At 36.6% G+C, this 21,287-nt stretch overlaps 1 protein-coding gene across 1 annotated transcript; it reads right to left on the bottom strand.

Moving 5' to 3' along the window:
• Window positions 1-2,635: 2,635 nt before the first annotated feature.
• LOC129225876 (uncharacterized) lies at window positions 2,636-18,424 on the bottom strand. Its single transcript, XM_054860404.1, has 5 exons — window positions 18,260-18,424; window positions 15,872-15,989; window positions 7,247-7,398; window positions 6,300-6,456; window positions 2,636-3,052 (listed from the first exon to the last, which is right to left on the bottom strand). The coding sequence occupies exons 1-5, from the start codon at window positions 18,297-18,299 to the stop codon at window positions 2,809-2,811; spliced, it is 711 nt and encodes a 236-aa protein (XP_054716379.1). The 5' UTR covers window positions 18,300-18,424; the 3' UTR covers window positions 2,636-2,808.
• Between the last annotated feature and the right edge of the window lie 2,863 nt (window positions 18,425-21,287).

Below are 21,287 nucleotides of genomic sequence, written 5' to 3'. Positions count from 1 at the left end.
ACGTCTCGAGATCTCGATTTGAAACATCTCGAGATCTCGATTAAAAACATCTCGAGTTCTCGATTTAAAACATCTCGAGATCTCGATTCAAAAGATCTCGAGAAGTCAATCGCTCGAGTATTCGATTCCAAAGATCTCGAGAAGTCAATCGCTCGAGTACTCGATTCGGAAGATCTCGAGAAGTCAATCGCTCGAGTTCTCGAATTCAAAAGATCTCGATTATCAATCACTCGAGTGATCGACTTGAAAAGATCTCGATTATCAATCACTCGATTATGCCCATCACTAATATATATATATATACAAGGTGTTCCGTTTTAACCTGCAAGACCTATATTTTCGCAACCATTAGTCCTAGATGTATACTTAAAATTGAAAAATGTTCAGGATTAAGATATTGAAAGTTTGAAGTGAAAATAAAAATGAGTCAAAAAATACGAAATTTAACTTTTTATACGGGCCCCAGGTTCCCTAACTTATGTTTAGAGAAATAATCTCTATTGAAAACTATTACGGACACAAAAAACTTGACATTTGTGCGACTAAAACTCAAGGAGATATTCGAGTTTAAAGTTTTAAGGGACCATACAAAAGATGAGATTGGAAATTATTGCCATTTCAGAGGAATGTGAGGTTGTCGAAGTAAATAAAATAAGTTGTTATATTTTTCATTGCTATTCAAAAATAAATGCAAATGTAATGCCATGATACGCAAAAGCACTCTACAAAACCTTGAACAATTTGAACTAGTATGTTGTGGCCATCACGAAACTTTCTTCTATATTTTTTTTTTTTTTTCTGATCCCTCCCCATGCTTGACGAGGAAGCAATATTCCCAACAAAAACAAAATGACACATGCAAAAACTTGACGACTATCCCAATGTCTGAATTATTGCAAAAGCAAAGCAAAGAGCGAAAATTGAAAGTTATTTTAAAAGCCTTGCTTGAATGAATTACAAATATTTTATTTGTTAACAAACATAAGATGGCAACAGTTCAAAATTTTAAATCATTGAGATAATATTTCCTATCATTTCCATACAATTAAAATCACGAGAAATACGCAGACGACAATCTATTACGATTAATCTTTCTTATTGTTGCATTAATAAAAATATTTTTATTCGCAAAAAAAAAAAAAATCAACACCTCTTGGAGCGATCGGCGTCAAAATCGAACCAAAGCCTGTTTACATATGGATTCACATATATTCCAAATTTCAACCAGAACGTAGCATTACTTCTTGAGATAGGGCACTCAAAATGGAAAAAAAGAACGGGTGATTGCGCTACCCCCCTTTTAGCGGTTGACGCAAAAATAAAATCAGTTCTTATACCCACTAAGGGCTACTTGCCGATAAATTTTTCTTTCATTCCGTTCATTATTTCTTGAGATACAGCAGTCACAATTGACGACAAAAAACGTTCTACAGCTCAACCCCCGTTTGAGTTATTGACACCAAAATTGAATCAGCACCTGTTCCTGTTAATACCAACAAATGGACCAAATTTTGTTTGATTCCGCCAGTAACTTCCTGAGGAATAGCAAGCACGCGTAACTCGAAAAACGTCCCATTGCTCCACCCCCCTTGGAGGAATTCGCGCCAAAAACTAATGGGCACAAGTTCACATAGGGGCACATATGTGTACTAAATTTCGTTGGATTTCATGCGGTAGTTTTTGTTGTAGAGCGGCCACAAAAAACTGGTCACACACAGACGTGACACACATACATACACACACACACACAGACAGACAGACATTTTCCAAAAATGGTCGAAATGGACTCAGCACACCTCAAAACGTTCGAATCCGTCAAAATTCGAAGTTCGAAAATTTGCACGAATCCAATACTTTCTTCTATATATTAGATATAGAAGAAAGTAAAAATCACACAATATGCACACATATAATTTTAAATCCTTGTTAACCGCTATATTTTCCCCCAAGAGTTATTATTGATGGCGAGTGTAAAGTGGTGTAAGTCATAAAACGCTGTGTATCATAGCTCGGTAAATATTGGTCCTACTACTGTCAAAATTTTCTGTTGGAGTGATTTTTCGATGGAGATTATTTCTCTAAATATATGTTAAGGGACCTATTGCCCGTATAAAAAGTTAAATTTCATATTTTTTGACTCATTTTAATTTTTACTTCAAACTTTCAATATCTTTACCTGATCTGCATCTGATTTTGAACATTTTTTTTCAATTTGAAGTATTCATCAAGGACTAACGGTTGCGAAAAAAAGGTCTTGCAGGTTAAAACAGAACACCCTGTATACATATATATATACGTATTACGAATAATCTTACGAAATAGCTCATAACTGTGACATGAATTTATGTAGATTCTAAATATATTCAGTTATAAATGAAATTTTATTCACAACATTCGAAACCATTCTTCGACAGACAAGAATATCAATAACTCAAGTAACTATCATTATAATTTTCAACATATAATATTCCCAACGGCTGTAAAGAGGTCTTTAATCTTTTTACATGAGTTTTGAAAAAGCTAAAAACTTCAGAAATATTCAAAACATGAAACTCACAGTATCTTTTAATTTACTTATTAAATTTCTGTAAATTTGGTGAAAAGTTTCAAAACCCATAAAAAATTTAACAGGAGCTCATTTTTAATGATATTTATTTATCGGTGATTTTCAATGAATTTAATAGCAAAAAACATAGATGCATAGGACATATTTTTTCTTAAACAAATTCTTTGAAAACAGAATTGTATTGTTTCTATTACTCTAATTTAACTTTCACATAAAAAGATGAATGAGGGGAAAACCGCCATTCATTTTCTTTCTGAAGACCAAGCATTAAAACTCGAAATGAAGTCCAGGATCTGTTGTTTCTGCCCAGCAGGGAGTTCAAGTTCATTCACTAGGTCGACCATGTCTGAGGTATTTTCTGGTGGACATCGTTCTGACTGCAAAAGACCGGTTCTAAACGTGACTTCTTGAACTGCCAATTTCGTTACGTCACCACATCTCCGCGATATATCTCCAATAACGCATGACAGCATATTATAGGCAAGTCTGTAAAAACAAATATTGTGTAGTACATAAAAAGAGAAAAACAATACGTGTCCTTAAAACTACTGTTCGTTTTGTGCTTTTTAAGCCAAAAGACGTGTCAGACGAGGTTCATTTTGATGCAAATTATAGATTATCTTGAATAGAGGTTCTCAACCTTTCGAACTACGCGCCCCCCTTTGAGTATTGATGTGAGCTCACTATGTGAGCATACTTTAAAACTCGATTAGTGCTAGAAAACGTCTCACAATGACAAGCTCATTAGAATGAATACATTACATTGAAAAAACAACCGTTTGTTTACCCCCCTCTTTCTAAAAAATGATTTAAAAAATAATGAATTTACTTTCAAAAGTAAATAAAAAAGCAATAAATTGTCAACTCCAAAGAAGCAATTTTCATTATCAAAAAAAAAAAAAAGTGTTTATGTAGAAACATAAAGGACTCCGAGTTTCTCCGCTAAAAACGAAACATATAAATTAAAACTTTAGAGTGAAAATGAAAAACAAATCTTATCAACAATAATGTTTTAAAAGTAAAAACCATTGCTGCGGGGTAGGAGTCAATCTCATTTTTTGGGTAAAAGCGTCAGATTCGAGAGTTGAATGTTTTAATTGAAATAATCGAATTCATTATTTTTCGATATTTATTTAATCATTTTATTTTTTTTGATTTTTTTTTTTTTGCTTTTCGTGTTTTCTTTCTCGGACTTTTACTGGGAAAGTAGGCTAAAAATAATGATAATAAAAAAACCCCTTAACCGTGTCTCTAACTATTCATTTACCCTGCCTAAAAAGGACAGTGTTTTTTCTTTGCATTGATATTGTGCGGGCAGTGTAACGACTTTTACAGATTTTTTCGCTCTCGCATTTTTCGCGCGATCGAGAATGCAGTTAAGCGGGATACAGAAAAAGTAATGAAAGAGGAGTTTTAAATTTAAATTTTACAAAATTTCAAATTTCTATCGCTTATTTGTTTTTTAACTCTATGTGAAATGCCTGCACGCATGCATGTGTAAAAACTTTACGAAAAGACGTGCCAAAACGGTTTCAGGGATACACTAAAGAAATTCTGAAAAGTTACTCCTTTTTTCCACGCAGCGAAAATTAAGTATTTTTGTAAAAATTTTTCCTGAATTATTACAAGCTGCACGAATTCAGACTTCTTTTTCACTGCTGAGAAAAATATATTTTATTTACCAGTTTAAAGATTAACTGAACGTATTTATTAAATGTATCAGCTTAAGAGCGATTATGGCCCATCCAGATTGACTAAGCTCCCAATGCGAGCGAATGTGTCCCTGGATTTTGCAGCTTTTCTAGAATCGCAAGTAGTAAGTGAGATGCTTGGTACTTGCAATTCTGTCTTAGCGTTGGCCCTAGTTGCAAAAGTGCTTTTAGATCTATGTTTGCAAAAATCTGGAAACCGCCAAGCTACTACTTAAAACTTCTTTAGTTTTCTCTGAAGGTCCCAGAAACATGACTGGCTTTAATCGGAGATATTTTCGCATTATTTAGAACTAGTGGTACCCGCAAGGCTTTGCCCGTAGTTGAAAATTAATTGGTCATTCGGTTCACCAGTATATTTACAAATAATGGATGACGAATTTCTCGCCAATTGGCTATGTTCATTCGTCCATTGGCTTCTCCCATTCCACGTCATGATAATTTCGTAATTTACTCGTCCATAATAATTTTGCTCCGTATAATAATTTTGCTCCGGAAAATTTTCTTAAAATTGAAATAGAAAAAGAACAAAATCAAATTTTCCAAATATCGCTTCAAGGTGCACACCCCCATGCTACAAACTAACTTGGTGCCAAATTTCGTGAAAATCGGCAGAACGGTCTAGGCGCTATGCGCGTCACAGACATCCTACAGACATCCAGACAGAGACTTTCCGCTTTATCTTTACTAATAATAAAGCAGAAAGTCTCTCTGTCCGGAGGATGTCTGGATGTCTGTAGGATGTCTGTGACGCGCATAGCGCCTAAACCGTTCGGCCGATTTTCATGAAATTTGGCACAAAGTTAGTATGTAGCATGGGGGTGTGCACCTCGAAGCGATTTTTCGAAAATTCGATGTGGTTCTTTTTTTATTCCAATTTTAAGAAAAAAACTATCATAAATTACGAAATTATCATAACGTGGAACCGTAACATGGGCACAAGCCAATTGGCGAGATACGAAATTATCATAACGTGGAACCGTAACATGGGTACAAGCCAATTGGCGAGAAATTTCACCATACATTATTTGTAAATATACAGGCGAACCAAAAGACCTTTAATTTTTCTATTACGGGCGAAGCCGTGCGGGTGCCACTAGTTATTAGTAAAGAAGATTTAAAGATGATTTCAGGAAGGTTACTGTCTTTCTGTTGAAAACATTCCTGTTTTTTGCAAGATATGTTACTGGCAGAAATTAGGCACATCAGATGTCTATTATTTTCCAGGAACGGTTCTGAATAGTTTTTACTGTGTAATTAACATAGATCGTGGCCCCACTTAATTCTTGCAGACCTTGACAATCGCAGAAACTCATGGCAACAAAGAGGGCGCTGCAAGGAACCCCTGTTTCCATTACGTTTCCTTTGATTGGCGGATATAGGGGTTTCGTTCAGCGCCTCTTGCGGACAAAATGGGCGACGTCCAATCACAAATAAACAAACTTTGAAAGGTTGACATTGATTTGTGGATGCATGAGCTGCATCGGTTTGACACAGAAAAGTCATAAATTATCAAGGCCCGTTAAGCGTCAACGCCATCTAGTGGGGCCATGCTTAGATATATCGTTTACGTAAGTACAGTCTGACCCCTATAAGATGGAAATGCAATCATCCGGTTTACAAGGGGCAAAGGAACACATCTATTAGTTGTCAGGGTGCCAGCAGATGTGTGTGCCAGCTTTTGCAGGTGTGTGCCAGCCTTTAAATTGAGTAGGGTCACATTAAATTGACGATGGACGGGCGTCAAATTTTTAGTTTTTCCCCCTTATCAAGATAGACTCGTCTTAACTGGACGTTTGCCAATTCCGTGAGCAGACTGTATAGACGTCACAATGAAAACCATCAAAAAATATTTAGGGAAGATTAAAAGAGAAAATCATGTTACGAATCGAATAGAAAATGTTTCATGAATATAATATTCCTTTACTTAAGTACCGATAAGTAAACCAACGGATTTATGCATAAATATATTCCCTGTAAAAATATAACCTGACTCATGAAACTAATCGATTAATTTTACTTACAAGCACTGGAGTTTTACTATTTCGTCGAACGGTTCGGACTCATAATCAATATCTTTCTGAGCCATGTAGGTCTTGCGAAGTAAAGAATATTGTGGTGTACATACATCATCAGCATTTTCAACGCTTTCTTTTAAGCATCCCATGTTTTCTGATAAAACTGCAAAAAAAAAAAAAAAAAAAAAATAATTAGTCATTCTAAAATTTATCGTTTGCTCTAAAGTAGTTCGAGAGACTCTTGGTTATGAATGTTTTTTGGCAATTTCCAGAATGTCAACAAATTTTCGGTTTACAGTCTACAAATTTTTTGTAAAGTGAGCCAAGTTTTGCCAAAAACCTTCATAACGAAAGTATACTTCAATAATTTGGAGGATTTATGATACCGAGATAATTCAAAAGCAGTACATTCTACTAAATATTTTGTGCGTTTCACCTTCATGAAAATGTTACAAATTTATGCCACCAAATGTAGCATATTTATATACAAACAATTTGGCGAGGATCCGAGTTGTGCCAAAAACCTTCATAGCGAAAAAATTCCGAAAATTTGGAGGATTTATGATACCGAAGTAATTCAAAAGCAATGCATTAAACTAAAAATTTAGTACCCTTCACCTTAATGCAAATGTAACAAATTTATGCAACTAAATGTAATATATTTATGGCCAAACAATTTGACGAGGACACGAAATATGCCAAAAACCTTCGTAGCGAAAGTACGCCGATAATTAGGAGGATTTATGACACCGAGGTAATTCGAAAGCATCGCCTTCATACAAATGTAGCAAATTTATGCCAAAAAATGTAACACATTTATAGGCAAACAATTTGGCGAGGATCCAAGTTATGCCAAAAACCTTCATAACGAAAGTGCCTCAATAATTTGAAGGCCATGTGGTACCGAAGGATTCAAAAACAATGCATTAAACTGAATATTTAGCTCCCTTTACCTCTATGCAAGAGTGAATTGTTGTTGCATATATCTTCTAGTAAATCCTGAATCTTTGCATATTGCCCTGGCTTGAACTCTCTGAAATCTTCTTCTTTAGTAGCACATGCTTCATCATAGTTATTAAAACATTTAATACGCCTAATCAAAATTCTAGAAAAGGAAATAAAGTCAAGATTTTAAGAACATGTGAAGTAGGGGATTGTGATGCAAAGTAAAATGGTTAAGCTGACTTAGTTTTTTCAAAATGAACAAATCAGAAATTTGTTTTGAAAATTACAGTACATGAAGAAAGAACATTGTATTTTATAATAAAACTTGCGTTGAAATAGTATTTTTTATTTTTGGCATTAAATTGGAGCCTTTGAAAAAAAATTTCACTCTTTTTTTTTTCATGGGGCAAAGTGAAAAATAAAATGTTTTTCTGATGAAATATTTTCTATTTAATTATAAAACATATTTTTTATCAAAAGAATCAGTAAATAAAATGTTGAATGAATAAATGAAAAGATAAAAACATAAACGAATAATTAAATGAATAAATGAATTAATTTTACTTATGAAGAGAAATAAATGAGCAAGTAAAAGAACGAATAAAAAAGAAAGTAAGTGAATGAATGAATAAATATAAGTGAATTATTAAATGAAGGAATATAAATGAATTAATTAATAAATGTAAACGTAAGTGATTTATATTAAATGATTGAGTGAGTAAATGAAATTATTTCATCAGCCCGGAATAGGAAGTAACTGAGCTGGAAGGCGGTAACTTATTGCAAAATACTTTACATATTTCTTGGACATTTTCTCGATATTTTATTTATGTGCGTTCATAACTATACTGCAATGAAATTTTTACTTTAGTACTCACGCAGCTCTACGCAGCTGTTTCTTCTGTCAAAAATGATCTCTTCAAAACACTAGTATTCTGCCGTGCTAAGCGCAAAAGTCGTATCTGCAGCTGAGGTCAAAAGGAGAAAATACCGTTGAAATTTTTGCACCTCTATGTATTTGATTCAAACGCAATTTTCTCAGATTTTCTTAAAAAATATTTACCATTGACAAATGACCATAAAACGTTGCAGTTAGGTGAAATAGGTATGTGACAACGAACATACTAGTGACAGTAACTCAATTTTGACAAAATGTGCAGATACGACTTTTGTGCTTAGCACGGCAGTATTGGAAAGCTATAGGTAAAAAATTAATACCTTATGCAATAAACAGAATTGCTTAAAAATTGCACTTCAGTTAACTTTTAGATATCTCAAAAAAAAAAAAAAAAAAAAAAAAAAACGCTGAAAATTGTAAGTTTCTATTTATTACAACTTTTTGTTATAAAAGTACAGTCGATTCCCGCTACAACGCAACCCGACTTACGCGAATTGGCTATAACGCGACTTTTTGTACGGTAAAGAATTTTATCCCTAACGCGAATTCTTCACCCGCAACATGAAAATTTTCCGAGGGGAATCGCGGTTTTTTCGTAAATGAATCTTCATCCCTTTGGCATCGCTGAGGGCAGAAGTTCCCACACCGTACTAGTCTAAACATCGCTTATACAAATAACTACTCCTCATTTTCCATTTATTTTTTTCATTCTATATGGGAAAGTTAATGATATATAATCACACCTAAGAGCGCTGTTTCCTTTAAAGTTTATGAAGATAGAAAAAAAGAGAAAGTTCCAGCAACTATAGTACTGTAACGGATTCGGTGCGACTTCCACTTTCTTGAAATGAAGACACAGTTCTTGATAAAAGCACAGGAAATTTATTTACACTATGTACAGGAAAGATCGTCAACAGCTGCAAAATTATTCATCAGCAATTAAGCAATTATCACGCAACACCGTAAACTCAACGTTTACACACGTATTTACTTCCAAATACGAAAACAACACAGCGAAATGCCTCGCTATAAACAGAGCTAATACACACACTCAGTTCGAAATCTGAATCGAAACTCACTGTTTATCCATCGCTAACGGCTTAAATACACCGAAAAGAATTTTCTCAAATATTCCACACGCTTCTCGAAATGCGTTGACCGTTATCAAATTTTATCAATGAACAAAAAGGGAATAGGGGTCGTATATTTTAGCCATATGAAAAAGGGGTTGTATATTCATTACGGGAAACTATTTACAGGTTACGTTACTACAATAATTACTATTTACAGGATTTGTAACATTGCCCCCTTCCTAAGGACTGCACGTCCCGGGCAGTACAATCCCCAGAGAGGGTGCCAAACTTCTCTCACATGTTCACAAATATACACATTAATTAATAACTAACAGATACAGAAAATACAATAATAACAAGAAATATTACTAAACATTAAAAGCAAAAATTATCTACAACTTTTATGTTATCAACCATGGTTGTTTACGTAATACTCATGAACTATGGCCATAGTATGGGGCTAACCGATCATAATGTACAACCCTAGGTTTTGCATTAGGTGATTTTTGGATCCTCACTACGACGTCATTTAGTCGGTTAACGACTTTGTAGGGTCCATCCCAATGCGACTGCAATTTGGGTGAAAGACCTTTCCGTCGGATGGGATTCCATAACCAAACCTTGTCGTCTTCGTTGAATTCATGTCCAGTAGACCTTGTGTCGTATCGGGTCTTCATCTTCTCCGCCGCGTTGTTGATTCGCTCTCGTGCGAAGTTATGAACGTCTTCCAACCGGGCCTGGAGATCCTGGATGTATTCCTCAGGCGATGAAGGCGCATCCGGAGGACGACCGAAGACGAGATCACAAGGTAGCCGAAGCTCTCGTCCGAAGAGCATCTGAGATGGGGCATATCCGGTAGTCTCGTGGACAGCACTGCGGTAGGCCAGCAGGAACAAAGGTAGCTTCTTGTCCCAATCCTGTTGATTTCTGGATACCATAAGCGAGAGATTATTCAGGATTGTGCGGTTAAATCTCTCCACCATGCCGTCCGATTGTGGGTGTAGTGGTGTTGTCCTAGTTTTCTCAATTCCGAAAATTTGACATAGGCCCTTAAACACAGCAGAGATGAAATTCCTCCCTTGATCGGAATGAATCTGCAAAGGTGTTCCGTATCTCGAGATCCAATGTTGGACTAGAGTCTCTGCCACGGTAGTAGCCTCTTGATCTGGAATGGGATATGCTTCCGGCCATTTGGTGAAGTAGTCGATGGAAACAAGAATGTATTTGTTCCCATCAGCAGTTCTTGGTAGAGGACCCAGGATGTCGATCCCAATTCGTTCGAAAGGAGCTCCAACGTTGTACAGATGTAGCTTTCCTCTGCTTCTCTTCTTCGGTCCTTTACGAGCAGCACAGGCGTCACAAGAATGGCACCACTTCTCCACGTCATCCTTCGCCTTGCTCCAGAAGAAGCGCTCCCGAACTTTATTGAGAGTTTTCAAGACACCAAAATGTCCTCCAGTCGCACTACTATGTATTTCTTTCAGAACATCTGAAATCCTGGATCGAGGAAGTAGTAACTGCCACCTAGATGTCTTGCCGTCGTCAGATTCCCATTTCCGGTGTAGCACGCCGTTCCGTAAATGGAGTGAGTTCCATAAAGCCCAGTATCTTTTTGTTGCAGGACTGAAGATGGAAACGTCCTGCCAGCTAGGGCGTCGACTGTCACTTTCCATGAACTCTAAAATTGGTTTTATGTCGGGGTCTTCAAGTTGATCTTTTCGAACTTGGTCATCACTCCATGGATCAGGTTCTGATGATGTTGGAGTCACTGTCACCTGATAGGCGGTAGGGCTAGTCGTTCCATACTGTTTCTCGATTCGGGAACAATAGTGGCAGTTCTCAGGACAGGGTCTCCTTGATAAAGCGTCAGCATTACCGTGAGATAACCCTTTTCAATGCTTGATCTCCATGTCATATTCCTGGAGCCGCTGTATCCATCTGGCTATCTGGCCTTCTGGATTCTTGAAGTTCAAAAGCCAAGTTAACGAGGCATGATCTGTCCGAAGCAGAAATTTTCGGCCGTAGAGGTAATGATGGAAGTGTTCTACAGCTTTCACTATGGCCAGTAACTCCTTTCTGGTGACGCAGTAATTTCGCTCCGACTTTGATAAGCATTTGCTCCAGTAAGCGATGACATGTTCATTTCCGTCAATTTCTTGGGATAAAACAGCTCCAATTCCCTCGTTGCTCGCATCAGTGTCCAGGATGAAGGATTTTTCAGGCTGAGGATAGGCGAGGATAGGCGTTGATGTTAAAGCCTCCTTCAGTCGTAGAAATGCATCTTCGCATTCTTTGGACCATTCAAACTTTTGCTTGCTCTCCGTCAGCTTATGCAAAGGTCGTGCAATGTTGGAAAAACCCTTCACAAACTTCCTGTAGTACGTGCAGAGCCCCAGGAAACTTCGCAACTGATGGATGTTTTCGGGACGACTCCAACTCCTGACCGCAGATACCTTCTCTGGATCGGTTTGCACACCCTCAGAAGAGATGATGTGACCAAGGTAGTTCACTTCCCGGCGGAACAAATTACATTTGGACGGGCTTAACTTCAGATTGGCTTCCTTAAGCTTTTGCAGCACCTTCCTAAGATTTGCCAGATGTTCTTCGAAGCTGCGTCCCACGATGATGATATCGTCTAAGTAGACCAGACAGGATTCGTAAGAAAGTCCTCTTAACACTGTCTCCATAAGACGCTCGAACGTAGCTGGTGCATTGCAGAGGCCGAAGGGCATCACTTTAAACTGCCATAAGCCTTGTCCAGTTGTAAAAGCTGTCTTTTCTCGGTCATCAGGGTGTATCTCAACCTGCCAGTAGCCGCTCTTCACGTCCAGGGTCGAAAACCACTTGTGTCCGGAAAGAGTGTCCAAGGTGTCGTCTATCCGTGGAAGAGGGTAGCTGTCTTTCTTGGTGATTTCATTCAGCCGTCGGTAATCGACACAAAATCTGGTGGAGCCATCTTTCTTTCGGACCAAGACGAAGGGAGAGGCCCAAGGACTGGATGACGGTTCGATTATATCATTCTCCTTCATCTCTTTCAGGAGGGTCTCAACCTCTTCCTTCTTGGCGAACGGTAGTCGTCTTGGATGCTGTTTAATAGGGGGGTGTTCTCCAGTGTAGATCCTATGCTGCGTTAAATTCGTCCGGCCCACATCCTCCGATGTAGATGAAAACAGATGCTTGAAGTCGTCCACCAATTGTTCCGCAGCAGTTCTTTGATCCTTCGATAAGGGTGCACTCCCAATTAACCTCGATGTCAAGGACTCAGAAGACACAGTCTCGGGGGAATTGATTCTTCTAATGATGCAGTTTACGGGAGTACAAGTTGCTAACACTTCGCCTTTCCGGATATTCCTTGGCCTTTCACTCACGTTGGCGACTCTCACAGGAATTACATCCTTGGAAAGGTCCACAAGCGTAGATGCCACCAGCACTCCTTTTGGGTTATTGCTTAAGTTGGGGTATTCAATGAGTCCAAATCTAAAACTATTGCTTTCTTCAATGGAGCCGGGTATTAATGATTCTGACCTTGAGGGAATTGATAAATCTGTTTGGGCAATTATTTGATGAGCGGATTTTACATCACTTTCTGCGGGAAAGACTGCTATGTCTTCTCTCGTCGAGTGCAGCTCGTTAGTCTTGAAATCGAGGTTGAAGTCATACTTCTTTAAAAAGTCCAATCCGAGAATGAAGGGGTCTATGATAGCAGCAACGAATGCGGTATGATGGTAAATGGCATTTCCAAACACAATTTCTAAGTTCACTTTACCTTCAATCTCGATCTTGTCACCTGTCACAGTTTGGAGGGTAACGCAGGGCGGCGTCCACAGAATGTTGAGTCCAAATTGACGAGCCACATCTGTTCTAATGATCGTAACATTGGCTCCAGTGTCAATAATCAGTTCGCAGGGAAACCCGTTTACATATGCGTAAACAAACAGTCCATTACTGCCGCCACTCGTCGATGAAATCTGGAAAACTTTAAGATGGGGCTCATTCCAATTTGGCGACCTCCGCCCCGCGAGATTGCCATGGCTTAGTTTTCCTGGACCTGCGAGGGAGAGGTGCTCTTCCCTCTGGTTGCTTGGCGAGCTTCACAGTTTCTTCGCAAGTGACCCTCGCCGCCACATTTCCAACACTTAAGTGATTGTCCATTTTGGTCCTTGGGAGCCGAAGTCCTTTTGAGGATTCCTGCAATTTCTTTTATTTGCTTTTCTAGTTCAGCAAAGCGTGACGAAACCGGATCAGGCTCATCAGTTTTGACGCCGCGGATCGAATGGCGATCCTTGCGGGTTGCTTGCTGGGCGGCCTCCAACTTCATCGCATACACAACAGCATAATTCAGGTCTTTGACATCCGCCATCCGTAGAGCTTTCTGGATTTCCGGATCTCGAACCCCGTCGATGTAGTAGTTGATTGCCAGGTTGTCCCGAACATCCGCAGGACAGTCGCAAAAAGCAAGATGAGACAGTCTTTCGATGTCCGCCGCGAGCTCTTGCAGGGTTTCTCCGGTTCTCTGGAAACGGGACTTCAACTGGAGTCGGCTGAAATCTTTCTGGCACTTCTCACCGAAGCGAAGCTCCAACGCAGATGTGAGGGCGGCGAAATCCAGGCGCTGGCCGTCCGGAAGGTTCTGAAGAATGTCCGCTGCGTCACCTCTCAGGGATGCTGCAAGATGGCAGGCCTTGGTAGCAGAGTCCCATCCGTTCGCTTCCGCCACTATCATGAACTGAGTTTTGTAAACCTGCCACGAAGTTTTCCCATCAAATGTGGCAAGTTTAATGGACGGTCGAGCAACCGATGTGGGAGCGCCAAACTGTACAGAGCTGCTTTCCGCGGTCGCCAATCTCCTTTCCAGGTCTTTAAAGATGTCTTCTTTAAGTTGATGAAATTTTCTATCTTCTTCTTCCAGTTTATTTTCTACAGCATTGCATCGGCCTTCCACGGAACTTAATTTTTGTTCAAATTTCTCTTCGATAGCATCAACTCGATGCTCTATCTCATTAAATTTATTTTCCATCACAGTCTTTACCGAAGTAAGATCGTTTTTAATTTCCTCTTGGTTAGAAACTAGGTCATTTTTCAGCACCGTTAAATCACTTTTCAATTGGTTTTGATTAGCCGCCATATCATTTTTTAATTGTTCTTGATTAGCTGCCATATCATTTTTTAATTGTTCTTGATTAGCTGCCATATCATTTTTTAATTGTTCTTGATTAGCTGCCATATCATTTTTTAATTGTTCTTGATTAGCTGCCATATCATTTTTTAATTGTTCTTGATTAGCTGTAAAACTTGCAGTCAAGTCACTTTTTAATTGTTCTTGATTGGCTGTAAAACTTGCAGTCAGGTCACTTTTTAATTGTTCTTGATTAGCCGCCATATCACTCTTCACAGAGGTGATTGCGTCAAGAAGTTGTTTTAATTGTTCATCCATTGCGCGAGTAATCACCATAAAAATAAAGTCCTAATTCAAAAAAAGTCTTTATGAAAAAATGTCCAAAGTCACACTTACTCCAAGAAAGTCCAGAAGAAGCCCCACGTTGGGCGCCAATTTGTAACGGATTCGGTGCGACTTCCACTTTCTTGAAATGAAGACACAGTTCTTGATAAAAGCACAGGAAATTTATTTACACTATGTACAGGAAAGATCGTCAACAGCTGCAAAATTATTCATCAGCAATTAAGCAATTATCACGCAACACCGTAAACTCAACGTTTACACACGTATTTACTTCCAAATACGAAAACAACACAGCGAAATGCCTCGCTATAAACAGAGCTAATACACACACTCAGTTCGAAATCTGAATCGAAACTCACTGTTTATCCATCGCTAACGGCTTAAATACACCGAAAAGAATTTTCTCAAATATTCCACACGCTTCTCGAAATGCGTTGACCGTTATCAAATTTTATCAATGAACAAAAAGGGAATAGGGGTCGTATATTTTAGCCATATGAAAAAGGGGTTGTATATTCATTACGGGAAACTATTTACAGGTTACGTTACTACAATAATTACTATTTACAGGATTTGTAACAGTACATTTGTTTTTCTTACTACATAATGTACGTACCGTAGTGGTTTATTTTACGTCTTCCTTTCCCATTGATCATTGATTTTTTTGCATCGTAGCAGTTTTTTATGTTGAATAAAACGTTTTTTATTTTAAATACAATAAATAAAAATTCAAGTTTTTGTTTAAGAAACAGTAATGTATAGTTAAGAAATGGTTTTTAACAGTTTAAGGTGGTGTTTACAAGTGTTTTTAATCGTATGGGTATGTTTATAAAAGTTTTTACACATACCCTTTTCCACAACGCGAGATTTCAACTTACGCGAAGGGTCTTGGAACGCATCCCTCGCGTAAGTCAGGACTCGACTGTGCACAACTTTTAGCAATTTAAGATTACGGTTACGGACTCTACTCAATAACTATTTTTGAAACTTAAAGTTATATGCGAATAAAATTTTAACAGTTATGAATTACCAAAATTGCAAACATATTCTTATGAATACTTATCATCGAACTTTTATTTACTTTTTATATAATGGGAAATTTTATTTTGTCATTGAACGCATTTTGAATAATTTTTTAAATTCATGTTGTATGTTTCGTCAATATGAAAAAAAAAAGTATTTTTCAATATAAAACACTTACGGGCAGGCGGCGTTTAAGTCATCTTCACTTCCAGGAAACTCGACTCTTGTCATTTCAGGATTGCAAACCTTGTAAGCACTTTGCTCACAGTCCACGTCTAAACCTCTGCTTGCAAAAGCTGGGAGAAAAGACAATTCCCGTTTACATGCTGATTTGTGCATTTCAAATGCTTTGATAGTTGACCAAAATTAATAGACAGAAAAAGAAAGGTCAGCAGTAATTTGATGTTTTAGTGCATGAGTTAAGGAATTGTTTTTTTCAAATTACTTTTCATAAAACTTCGTTGTTCAAACATTGCAGTTTTATAGGTTTTAAACAAGTAAAAGGATCAAAAATGACTTACAATTACTGACTATGCACACATACATAAATTGACAGAAAAAAAAAGGGTAAACAAAAAAAAAAAAAATGCTGAAATTTATTTTTATAATACTTCAGTGATCAAACATTATAGTTCTACATGTTTTAAATAAGTTAGGGACATGGGGTCTCCGTGGCTCTGTGGTAGAAACTTCGCTTAATATATCGGAGTGCAAAGGCTCGAGTCCCTCCAAGACCCTGGGTGTTCTTTCTTCTCTTGTTGCTGTAAATCTTTCTTGTGTTGTCCTATAGGAAAAGCAATAAAGATGTCCATCCCCTCGAGACAATGATATCATATCCCTCCATAGTGTTTGTTAAATACTAGAAAATCGCCCGTCAAGGTATGGCGCGTGAAAATTGCTTCTACATTTGAACGAAGCAACTGACTGTTTGGCGACATTTTGATAGTTGAGATTTTTACCCGAACTCCAGTGGATTAACCCCCTTGTGTTGTCTTATACACAAACGAATAAAGAAGTCCACCCTCTTGAGGCAATCGCATCTACTCTTTGCTTAGTGTTTATTAAATCGTTGCTTGAAAAGAATAGTGACACTACTCAAAAAGAGATTTTTAATTGATAACGCTTTTAAAAAATTGTTCTTTTATATACAATAAAGATACAAGAGAGAGGGAGAGAGAGAGAGATAGAGAGAGAGAGTCGTAGGTAGCAAAGTTGCCGGTGGAAACAACTTTTATTAAAGTCTAATTTGACCTCAATTTGATTAAAATTTAATTGAACCCTAAAAGACTAGCACAAAAACTGCATTAAGTAAACAAAAAGAATAGTATTTATTATTTTTAAGAGGCATTACAAAACTTAGGAACTGTTATGAATAAAACAACGATAAATTACAAATCGCAACAATTTAAGAAAATGGTCTCTTGAAAAAGTTGCTTTTTTGAGTTCTGTCTTTATTTTTTTCAAGCTGCGTAATGCGGCCATGTAAACATAAACAATTAAAGTATTGATCTTTCTTTAGAAACTACTGACTCTACACACACAAATAATTCTAAAAAAAAAAAAAGAACAAATAAAATATCTTTAAATATACTAAAGATATTTTGTTTTTGTTACGTATGGTTAACGTTGAGCTGAAATATTTAACAGATGAACTGAAAGTTCAAGTATTTGCAGGGAAATCCATGAAAAGAATTCAAATCTCTGTGTTTTGACATGTGTGGTTGCGACATGTTTTGATTTTGTTCATGCATAATTAATTTTGTACTGGAATATTTGACGAATAGTTCAAAACTTCAAGGATTAACAATAATTTACGCAAACACTTTACATTTCCGCTAATTAATGGATATATTTTAATTTATAACTGGTTTTTGATTAATTTTCTAAAGAATATTCATTGTGAAAATGTAAAGTCTCGATAGTTACAAAAATGAATAGAACTTTAAAATACAGCTAAGAGAAAGAAAGAGAAAGAGAGAGACAGAAACCATTCAGGATTAAAATAATTCATTCGAAGCAGTTTCAATGAAATATCATTAGTCTAAAACAAACATTATTTTTATAATAACTTAGTGGTGGATATATTTTCCCTACGTCGTTAACTTAAACCACACCACTGCCTTAAATAGCTGAAACAAAAATAAATGTGAAAGCAAAAGATCAATTATTGACAAAAATTAAAGAACACGGTTCAATTAAAAATATTAATTTTCAACTAGAGCTATTAAACGACGCCTTTTTCACTAATAAAAAGCCTTGAATACTATTTCTGAGAACTTTGTACGCATTTTTGTTGAATAAAAGAATAATGTCATTAATATTTCTGATTTTCAATACCATTTCAAACTGCAATTTAATTATATTTTTCGTTTTACCAGTTCACCTGTAATTAAACATTCAAAATTTTAAGCCATATCAAAGTTTAATTTCAATTTTTAATTTAAATTAGATTCCTAAAAGTATTTTGAAATACAAAAAATATTATGGACTTTTTTTATATTAAATCAAAGACGAAAATGTATTGATTGAAAGATTCAATTAAAAGAATTAGTTTTTTTCCACTTACCCTTATCTGCTAGGAAAAGTAATACAACTACAGTCCACATACTTATTTTTACAATAACTCTATGAATTGAAACAATTATGCTCTGTTTTAAGCGTTGTTATAACCTTTTTCTTCAACGCCCCGTCAGTTAGTATAATAACCCTGTTAAAATGGGACAGACACTTAAAATGTTGCTAATTAATACCGCAATGGAGTCTTTGAAAGGAAATCCTGTCGGGGTTTTATCAGTAACTTAAGTCATAAAAAACCTTGTGAAGGAACAAATCTATTTCCCTAAGTTATTGGCAATGAAGCAATTGCAACTTTGTCGCTTTGCATTTTTTAATCTGAGCAATGCATATTCTACTAGAAGCTTTTTAGACTCGGAAACCGAACGCAAATAACTTTCATAATTGTTGCCAGCAACTTACTATGCAAGATAATATTTAAATGCCCTATTTAAAAATGAGAAGTAATATAAAAACTCGTTTTTTGCATTAAACGTCTTAGTTGATAGAAAAACTGAAACTTTTTAAAAATAAAACATTTAAAAACATTTATCGAAGTAAAAACGTACAAATATCAATACGTAAGCTCAATTTCCGTAATCGATCTAGTGTTTAGGACATAGGACTCGCGAACGCGGATTTGACTCCCGAGGTCATACAGCCTCCAGAAAACATACAGTACATAAGTTTTTCTAGAAATTTCACCTCTCGTTTAATTATGTTTAATTGAATGTTTGGAAACACCAGCTTTTTGGGTGTTTTTGTTGACTTATTACATTTGGGCAAGCTATAGGCAAGACTAAGGCTTTTAGCTTGGGAATCCACACAAAATCGTAGACTAGAAGATAATTGGTAAAAATAAGTCCCGTCATGACTTGCACAGTTCAAAATCTGATTGGGTGTTCAGAGTTGCGTTGGTGTACGCTAGAATAGTCTTTGCCTCTTATCAAATGAGAGACACCTGAAGTGATCACTATCAAGCCAGCAAATAGTGGACTGAATGATTCTGTCAGCTTTGATGGTTATGACACTACCTTGGAGCCTGCTTGTTGTATCACGGGTGAGTCGGAGGGACATTCCATTGTTGCTGGTGGAAGGTTTTTAGTTTGAACACGATCTAAAAGAAAATCAAATAGTGATTTTTAATTGCTCCATGTATGCTCTTTACTTGACAGAAAGGTCTGCAATTTTATTGTCAAAGAGATTAGTGTGAGAGGCATCCATCGTATGTAGATATTGCACTGATGAGAAGGTTATTTAAGGAAGCACAGCACTGAAACAGACGCTTTATTATCAACTTCATTCCAGTTAGGAGCTCTACGGCATTACGTCTATCTATTAAGATCCAGATATTAGTGGATGATACAACAGCTTAACCGAGTCGAGTGCCTTATCAATTGCAACTTTATCAGACCTAACTAGTATGTTGTGGCCATCACGAAACTTTCTTCTATATTTTTCTTTTTTTTTTCTGATCCCTCCCCATGCTTGACGAGGAAGCAATATTCCCAACAAAAACGAAATTACACATGCAAAAACTTGATGACCATCCCAATGTCTGAATTATTGCAAAAGCAAAGCAAAGAGCGAAAATTGAAAGTTATTTTAAAAGCCTTGCTTGAATTAATTACAAATATTTTATTTGTTAACAAATATAAGATGGCAACAGTTAAAAATTTTAAATCATTGAGATAATATTTCTGATCATTTCCATACAATTAAAATCACGAGAAATACGCAGACGACAATCTATTACGATTTATCTTTCTTATTGTTGCATTAATAAAACTATTTTTATTCGCTAAAAAATAATGATAATAAAAATAAATCAGCACCTCTTGGCGCGATTGGCGCCAAAGTTGAACCAAAGCCTGTTTACATATAGATTCACATATATTCCAAATTTCAACCAGAACGTAGCATTACTTCTTGAGATAGGGCACTCACAATGGAAAAAAAGAACGGGCGATTGCGCTACCCCCTTTTTACTTTCTTCTATATCTAATATATAGAAGAAAGTATTGGATTCGTGCAAATTTTCGAATTTCGAATTTTGACGGATTCGAACGTTTTGAGGTGTGCTGAGTCTATTTCGACTATTTTTGGAAAATGTCTGTCTGTCTGTGTGTGTGTATGTATGTATGTGTGTGTGTATGTATGTGTGTGTGTATGTATGTGTGTGTGTGTGTCACGTCTGTGTGTGACCAGTTTTTTGTGGCCGCTCTACAGCAAAAACTATCGCATGAAATTGAACGAAATTTGGTACACATATGTGACCCTATGTGAACTTGTGCCCATTGGTTTTTGGCGCGAATTCCTCCAAGGGGGGTGGAGCAATGAGACGTTTTTTGAGTTATGCGTGATTGCTATTCCTCAGGAAGTAACTGGCGGAATCAAAAAAAATTTGGTCCATATGTTGCCCCTAACTGGAGCAGGTGCTGATTTAATTTTGGTGTCAATAGTTCAAACGGGGGTTGAGTTAAAGAACGTTTTTTGTCGTGAATTGTGACTGCTGTATCTCAAGAAATAACGAACGGAATCAAACAAAAATTTTTTGACAAGTAGCCCTTAGTGGGTATAAGAGCTGATTTTATTTTGGTGTCAACAGCTAAAAAGGGGGTAGCGCAATCGCCCGTTCTTTTTTTTCCATTGTGAGTGCCCTATCTCAAGAAGTAATGCTACGTTCTGTTTGAAATTTGGAATATATGTGAATCCATACGTAAACAGGCTTTGGTTCAATTTTGACTCCAATCGCTCCAAGAGGTGTTGATTTTTTTTTTTTTTTTGCGAATAAAAATAGTTTTATTAATGCAACAATAAGAAAGATAAATCGTAATAGATTGTCGTCTGCGTATTTCTCGTGATTTTAATTGTATGGAAATGATCGGAAATATTATCTCAATGAATTAAAATTTTTAACTGTTGCCATCTTATGTTTGTTAACAAATAAAATATTTGTAATTAATTCAAGTAAGGCTTTTAAAGTAACTTTCAATTTTCGCTCTTTGCTTTGCTTTTACAATAATTCAGACATTGGGATG

Source organism: Uloborus diversus, chromosome 7 (genome assembly GCF_026930045.1).
Source record: "Uloborus diversus isolate 005 chromosome 7, Udiv.v.3.1, whole genome shotgun sequence".
Classification (NCBI taxonomy): domain Eukaryota; kingdom Metazoa; phylum Arthropoda; class Arachnida; order Araneae; family Uloboridae; genus Uloborus; species Uloborus diversus.
The sequence above is the reverse complement of the archived record's forward strand: the minus strand, read 5'-3'. Positions and strand labels throughout refer to the sequence as shown.